An 8,393-nucleotide genomic window follows, 5' to 3' on the forward strand; every position below is an offset into this window, starting at 1 on the left:
GGCTGGCTGGAGGCACTAGTTTGAGCGGCAAGGAGCGGGGTGTGATGCGGCACTGCGGTTCTGAGGCCGTTACTCCGGCTCCTCTAGAGAGGGCGGAGGAGGAGGCTGGAGCTCGGCGGTGATTTTGTGCCAGGGCTTCCCAGAGGCGCACTGAAAAGGCTGGCGGGGCTCGGGAAGCTGGGGGGTTAGGGACACTCATTCAAGCCCCCACCCCCCGGGAGGGGAAGGGGGCAGGCGGCGAGGCTCGGAGCGGTTGAGAGATGGTGTGTGCTCGGGGGGAAGGAGCGAGCGCTGCCTGTCGTTGGTGAGGGGCTGCAGGCAGGGAAAGCTCCGTGGGTCAAAGCTGTTCCATGCCCACTGGTGGGTGGAACGTGTTGAGCGGAACACTGAGGTCTAGCCTGGCGGCCGCTCGGACCCCTTAACGTGGTATCTAACGTGGGATTTCATTTAGCCCACGGTGGGATTAATTCGTTGGGGGCAGCCTCGCTGTTCTGGCTCCTCCAGGAGGAGCTGGGCAACCTTGACGGGCTTTTTGTCTTGCTGCTCCAGCCCCTTCTCCCTTCCTCCTCCTCCAGATGCCTTTTCTCTGCCCCTCCTCGCCCGGTACAGACATTTCCAGCGCAGGCTGCCGCTCGTGGCTGCTGTCGAAGCCACTTTTCAGGATTTCGATTCGTTTCCCTCTGGGGTGTTTTTTGAGGAGGGAGAGTTTTTCTCCCCTCCACGATGGGATTTTCTTCCCGTGCCAAAGTGGACTTTCATTGATTTCTACTTACTTCTTCAACGTTTAGTGACCAATTCTCTAGGCGTTTTTTTGTGGTGGTTCCTTTTTTTTTCAAGTACATTCTCTGTAAAATGGAGAACGAGGTTTTTACTCCCCTTCTGGAGCAGTTCATGACCAGCCCCTTGGTCACTTGGGTAAGTGGGGTGTTATTTGTTGCATATTTTGCTGCATTATTTGTGGCTGCAGAGATGGAGGTGGGCGTTCGTGTCGTAATGATCATTCTGTTCTAGGTTAAAACGTTTGGACCTCTGGCTGCAGGAAATGGGACCAACCTGGATGAATATGTGGCTTTGGTGGATGGGGTATTCTTGAACCAAGTCATGCTTCAAATGTAAGTGCTCTGTTTTTTCTTTCTAGGCAGCTTTTTTTTTTTTTTTTAATTGCATACTGTGAACTTAGAGACTATGTTTTAAGATCTTTGGTCAGAAAAATTCAGGTGGTTTAAGAACTGCACCTTGAAAGGTGATAATCTTACGTGCCCACCACATTTATCACAAGCCAGTAATTATACCTGTTAAAATTGTGGAACTTTAATTTTTCATTCTGCAAATCATGTATTGTCACTTACTGTCTTCAGTGCTGAAATCCAAACCACATTGTGGCCTTTTTGATAATTTGGTAAAATGAGGAGAATTAGAATAGTTTCCTGAGGTGGGGGGCTGGGGGGGAGAGCGTTTACTGTAAAGTTATGTGCATTTGGTACAGAATGTTTCTTATTAACCTTTGTGTCTAAAAATAAATGGCTCAAATTTTGAAACTGGTGAAGTAACAGATTTCAGAGGGAAGAATTTCAAATAGCAGTTCTGATTGGTGAAGACTTGCTGTAGGAAGTAATTTAAATGCATCTAATAACTAAAGTCTGATTAGATGATTGATTGTGTGAATTATTTGATTAATATTTGGGAAATCATTTTAAGGTGTTCTTAGAGCTTGTTTTGAAATGCAGGTGATTGAAATCTTGATGACAATTAGCTAATGATTTAGTAGGCAAATCTTTGTTTTTTATATTTATAATGTTAGCTTTAAATTAAGTAGAAAAGTGTTTCTGAGGTGGCAGTTGAATATCGAAATCACATTGGTAGCTGGATCAATGAAATAAAAACTCTATTTTTATCATAGATATTGTAGCATTAGGTGCATTCTTAGCACATCAGTGTAGTGAGTATTACAGCTGTGCTCAAAATTATGTGTATTAGCCTTATTTCTCTTGAATACTACCTGATTACAAGAGTAGTTTGAAACTTTCTATTTTAAGATATTCTTTGTGTTAGATATGTGGGGAATTTAGTGCATTATTAGTAAATGTTACCAGAGAATAAGTCTACTGTTAATAGAATAATACCCTAACATAAAAGTGATCAATTCTGTATATTTTTGATATTAGTTATCTCTTTAGATTTTTCTACTTAAAGTGAAATCCATAAATAACTGTTCCACTTGTAACTTCAGTCTGTGTACTCAGAGTCTTGTAGTCTGTATGCTCAGAGACTTTGCTGTTTTTCATATATGTGTTGATCCTACAGCAAAGTATTATACTACTACATGTTTCCAAAAGTGTTTTTTTTTTGTATAGGCACCCAAAGAAATATGTTATCTGAATGTATTTTTTTTTTCTTAAGAAAGGAAAAGGGAATGTGGACATAATTATTTCCAGGGATAATAAATATATTTTGGGCAGCTTTCCCATGGAAGTATCTTTAATCTTTGAAATATGCCTCTATTTCCCAAGCAAAATGGTAGAATAATTAAACCAACTTCTATTTTAGGGAACACAAGTGACAGGAAGGGTAGCCATTACAGTAGATACTCAGAACTTGTTCCCCTGTGTCTCTTTTCTTATTTGTTTTTAGACAGATTTTGAGTTTGTATGTTGAACCCTAAAAAAACAGGTGTGCTCGTAAATGTAGGAAAATACATTAGTTTTCCCCTTTAATGGTTTTTATTTGAATGATTCTTTTTCCAAAAAATATTTAGTAGATTTTTTTTGAAGCCAGAATAGTTAGCCGAGGTGCTAAAAACAGACACTTTAGCTTGTTTCCACTTTGGGTACAGTTTTATACTTAAAATATATATGTGTGTGTATATTTTGAAGTAATGGTGTTCCAAAATAGTGGTTGCCAGGTTGTTTTTTTTGGGAAGACTAGCTTCATTCCAAACCTCAAATCTGCTTCTGTTTTTAATTCCACCTTTTAGTTTCTTTAAAAGTTTTTTCGGTGTCCTAATTCTGTTCTGAATGACCTGTATAAATTAAAGGAAAAGAAAATTAAGAAAAAAAGAAAGACATATGTTTTAGTTTTTTAAAAAGTGTCTTATGAGATCAACACAAATTTATTGTAATTTATTACCTAATTATTTACCCCATAGGGCAACAAAATACACATTGTTTTAAGCTATATTTTGTTAATTTTGAAATCATTAAGATTTCTACTGAGCACTTTGCTCAAATTAACTTTTGATATATTAAATTGTCAGTTGAAATTGTGCCTAGTAAGTTAACCTAAAAATAATTTCTAGATTAAGTTTGGTTATAGAATTTGTGGGTGAGAACTGTTTGTAAATGCAGCATATGGATTTTTGTGTGTGTGTGATGTTTCTTGTGCTTGGAGTTCATTGAGCTTCTTGGATCTGTGGTTTTATAGTTTTTATCAAATTTGGAAAAAATCTGGCCATTATTTCTTAAGTATATATGTATATATGTCTTTTCTTTGCCCCCTTTCCTCCTCTTGGAAGTCCAGTTACATGTAAATCAGGCTACTTAATGTTTGTTGATATACCATTCAGTTTTCTTTTCAGTCTTTTTCTGTTTCACTTTGGGTAATCTTGCTAAATTCATTAATCCTTTTTTTCTGTAATGTTTAATCTGCTGTTAGTCCCATCCAGGGTGTTTTTCATTTTAGAAACTGTAGTTCCAGCTCCAAAAATTCAGTCTTTTTTATATTTTCCATGTTTATAGATTTCATGTTTTGTCTTTTCTATAGCTTCTTGAACATAGAGAATACAGTAATAACTGGCTTAATGTTCATGTCTTCTAATGTTGTCTGTGCCGTTTCTTGGTTGGTTTTGATTGATTTTTCTTCTCACTATGGATTGTACTTCCTTTTTGCATACCTGGTAATTTTTTATTAGATGCCAGACATTTGAAATTTTACTTTGTTGTTGGGTGCAGGATTTTTTTGCATCTCATTAAAAATATTTTTGAGCTTTGTTTTGGAATGCAGTTAAGTTACTTGGAAACAGTGGTCTTTTTAGATCTTGCTTTTAAGTTGTGTTAGGCATCACCACTTTGCTTTGTTGCACTGTTGAGGCAAAACCCTTGTGAGTACTCTGGCGGTGGGAACGGGACCTAGTCCTGACTTCTGTGCGCTCTGGGTGGTGTTCCCTCTAATCCTTTTTAGTGGTTCTTTCACTGTCCCTGGATGGTTTCTTCACACACATGTACTGGTAAGTACTCAGCTAAAGACTTGAAAGATAACCTGTGCAGATCTCTGGATCTTTCTGAGCAGCTCTCTCTTAGGTGCTCTGCTGTGTATATGAAGGTCACCTTGCTGTCCCCAGACTAAGTTCTGTGTCCTGGATTCAGGGAGACCACTGTGCTCTGCCTCTGTTCCCCATTCCTGTTCTGCAGCCTAGAAACTCTTTCAAGGCAATAAACTGGTACAATGGTAGGATTTGTTTTGTATGTTTCCCATCTATGAAGGATCTACTGTTCTTTGTTGCCTGATGTCCATTGTTTTCAAAAATGCTTCGTATGTTTTGTGTCCTTCCCCACCACCCCCGCAGTTGTTTCAGGCAGGAGGGTAAGTTTGGTTCCTTTAATTTCATCTTGGCCAGATATGAAAATCTGTTTATATATTTAAAACCTGTCTTGTATTCCTGCTTTCAGATGTGACAGAATTTTATTATAGGATCCTTATGGTAGAATTTTTTTTTTTTTTTCATCTAAAGAGTAAGAATATTCATTAATTTAGTGACTTCTGGATTTGCCATTTTTGACCCAGAATTTGAAAGTAAAGAGTGGACGTCTTCATTGTAGTTTATGACTCTGCCTTATAATTTCGGAGTCTGTTCACTGATTTGGGATTCACTGTATTCAGAGATGAATCCTGAATTTCATTGAATAGCTCCTTGAATCAAAGAATCTCTGTAAGAGCCTGTGACAAGGCATCAGTCCTCTAACTAATGGGAAGAGGAAGCTATTTAGAGATCTGTAATGATGGCCAGCTCTTCTGCATGCTGCAGGGCATTTTCCTACTTCAACCAGATGAAATCTTTTTTCTTCAGTGCTAGTTATCAGACATAGGGCTTGGTGACAGTGAAGTGGAAATAATCATTTTCCTGTTTGAGATGTCATGCAGTTTTGCAGCCAATTTAGGATATTACTTGCTGTGAATTTTTAAGGTATTTGTGACATTGTAGTTGATTTCATAATTTTAGTCATACTACCTAAGCAATTGAAAATATGGTTATGTTAGGGTTTTAAGTACTGAAAAGTTGTTAATAGTGTCAAAACCATATTTGGAAATTCTGTGATTCAACCCCATTAGATAGACCCCTACAGAAATCTGTACTTGAATTTATGTAGTAATTGTGATATACTTGTTTATTGCATTTCTTCTTTTAGAAATCTTGAATTTGAAGGGATTTTAGAAATCATCTACCATGAAAATCATTCTTACATGACACATGGTCATCCAATTTCTGCTTAAGTATTTCCCGAGAAGCAGCTTCATAAAGTATACGTAAAGAAGGCATTAAATAGAGGAAGTTGACTGAGAAATCTTCCTTCATTCTACTAGTGCTTAAGATTCAAAAATACAGTGTGCTGACTTTATGACTAAGTAACCGCCAGATGTCTAATAAATTACATGTTTTCTTACCAAGTATGGCATTGACTCTGAATTTTGGTATGGTCTCTCACACAGGTTTTGTTCAGTTTTGTTTTTGTTTTGACTTCTTTAAGAACACACTCATGATATAGTCAGAGTTGCTCTCTTACTACCTGGTTTTTGATTTACCTCCCAAATATTTCTCAGATGTGTCCTTGACTTGGCTTAATGCAATAGCCCCTGACTGGTTTTCTTACCTTTGGCTTGCCCCCCTTCAAGTTGTCTCCTCATGTAATCATGGGAAATTTTTTAACACGCAGATTTTATCATGTCGCTCCCATCTTTAAGATGGCTCAGCATCCTTCTTCTGCCTTCAGAGTAAACATGTTACTTGAATGTCTAGACTCCTTTGAGATCTGGCTGCTGCCCGATTCTCTGTTTTTATCTTTGCATAGTACCAGTCTTCAGTGCATGCCCTAAGATTGAGCAAACTTAGAGTTCCCAAAGACAAGCGGTGTTCTCACATGTCTCTGTGCCTTTCTATACACATTTCCCTTCCTTAGAACACTCTCCACCTCCTTACTAGTGCTTTCTTTAGCTTTGCAGCCATTCCCGGGCCCATCTGAGGCTTAGCACTCCTTGTGCTTCCGTAGGACCCTATTTTTACCTTGGTAATAGCAGTTTTTGGTATGCTAGACTCTACTGACTAACCTGTGTCTTGGTACCAAAGACTATATCTTTTATATCTCTGTTCCTAACACAGTGCTTGATACACAGTAGGTTCTTGATACACTTATCTTGAATGAATGAATAATAGGCTGTGTGGTGAAGTGGAATGGATTTGGGCTTTGCATCAGATGGACTTGGTTTCATGTCACCATACCTGCCTGTTCATGTTTCCTCAAACAAGTCATGATCTTTCACAGCTCAGTTTTGTATGATCTCTATTGGTGTCATCTCACTTAACTTCTCAGTTTTCTCATTTATAAGCAGGATAGAAAGAGAATCATAGTGTTATTATAAGAATCAAATAGGATGGTTTGTGCACAATGCTTAGCATATAGCGAGTGCTAAGTAGATGTTAGCTGTTGAAATCTTTTATTTCTATTATAATAATAACTGTCTTCTAGACTTCCCTTCCTCCCCCCCCGACTTTTTTTTTGTGCCAGCAAATTCCTACTCATCCTTTAACATGCTGAGAAGCACCTTGGCAGAGTTAATTGCCCTCTCCTATGTGATTCCTTAGCTACCTTTACTAAATTGTTAAATTGTTGTTACTACTAGACAGTTAGCATTTAGAGGCTAGAGATTTAGTGTTACGAATCACCAGCACTTAGCATAGTGCCTGGCATGTGTCACCAGCATGTAGCATAGATTGGTACATCTAAGTTTTCAGTAAATGTCAAAGGAATGAATGCATGCTTTGTAATTTTATTAATTGTCAGAATTTTGAGGACACTCTCTAGTTTTAGTGTTGTACAATTTTGTTTTACTTTTTAGTTTGTCTCCCTTTTTTCCCTAAGTTAAAAAAAATTTATTTGTTTTTGGCTGTGCTGGGTCTTCGTTGCTATGGGAGCTTTCTCTAATTGTGGAGAGCGGGGGCTAGTCTCTGGTTGTGGTGCCTGGACTTCTTATTGCAGTGGTTTCTCTTCTGGCGGAGCGCAGACCCTGGGGTGTGCTGGCTTCAGTAGTCACGATTCCTGGGCTCTCAAGCACTGGCTCCGTAGTCGTGCTACACTGATTCTTTACCACTGAGTCACCAGGGAAGCCCTTTAGTTTGTCTTCCATTTCTCCTTGCTTTTGTTTCCCCTCTGTCCCCTTATTTATTTTAATTACCTTTATTGGAGTTTTTCCCCACCTATGTTATGTCTTGCTGAGGTGAGGTGGTAAGAACAAGTCATAGTTGGTGATTTTGTATGGTATTAGAATATAGAGAGCCTGCAGTTTGTGTTCCAGTAACTTTCTTGTTGATGTTCAACATACTGAGATTTTTTTTGTCCACAGCTCAACAGTAAAAATTCAAATTAATAATTTGTGGAATTTAGAATTCATAAACTCACAGTTTTGTATCTGAAGAGGTGAATCTCAACCTCCTATCACCATCCCTGACTCTGGCACCACAAAGAGGTCTCTGTGCATGCCTGTGGACATCTTGCATGTACCTGAGATCCAGGCTCTTGTACGCCCTCTTCCAAACAGCTACTCCTTGGCCCAAGGATGTATACATGTGTAGCATTGAACACATGCTCAGAACAGATGGGAAAAGAGGCCTGTGCAGGTGCTGAAATTGGGTTCAGTTCAGTCGCTCAGTCGTGTCTGACTCTTTGCGACCCCACGAATCGCAGCACACCAAGCCTCCCTGTCCATCACCAACTCCTGGAGTTCACTCAAACTCACGTCCATCGAGTCAGTGATGCCATCCAGCCATCTCATCCTCTGTCGTCCCCTTCTCCTCCTGCCCCCAGTCCCTCCCAGCATCAGAGTCTTTTCCAATGAGTCAACTCTTCGCGTGAGGTGGCCAAAGTACTGGAGTTTCAGCTTTAGCATCATTCCTTCCAAAGAACACCCAGGACTGATCTCCTTTAGAATGGACTGGTTGGATCTTCTTACAGTCCAAGGGACTCTCAAGAGTCTTCTCCAACACCACAGTTCAAAAGCATCAATTCTTCGGCGCTCAGCCTTCTTCACAGTCCAACTCTCACATCCATACATGACCACTGGAAAAACCATAGCCTTGACTAGACGAACCTTTGTTGGCAAAGTAACGTCTCTGCTTTTCAATATGC

At 39.4% G+C, this 8,393-nt stretch overlaps 1 protein-coding gene across 4 annotated transcripts in view; it reads left to right on the forward strand.

The window, feature by feature from the left end:
- Positions 1-6: 6 nt before the first annotated feature.
- CCDC88A (coiled-coil domain containing 88A) overlaps positions 7-8,393 on the forward strand; it is a 120,821-nt gene continuing 112,434 nt past the window's right edge. For all 4 annotated transcript variants that reach the window (XM_010841662.1, XM_010841663.1, XM_010841665.1 and 1 more), the window contains exons 1-2: positions 7-915; positions 1,012-1,112. In XM_010841662.1, the coding sequence (XP_010839964.1) occupies positions 853-915; positions 1,012-1,112 (164 nt within the window). In that variant the 5' untranslated portion in view covers positions 7-852. The remainder of the gene's footprint in view (positions 916-1,011; positions 1,113-8,393) is intronic.

This window comes from Bison bison, unplaced genomic scaffold (assembly GCF_000754665.1).
Source record: "Bison bison bison isolate TAMUID 2011002044 unplaced genomic scaffold, Bison_UMD1.0 scf7180017864166, whole genome shotgun sequence".
Taxonomy (NCBI): domain Eukaryota; kingdom Metazoa; phylum Chordata; class Mammalia; order Artiodactyla; family Bovidae; genus Bison; species Bison bison.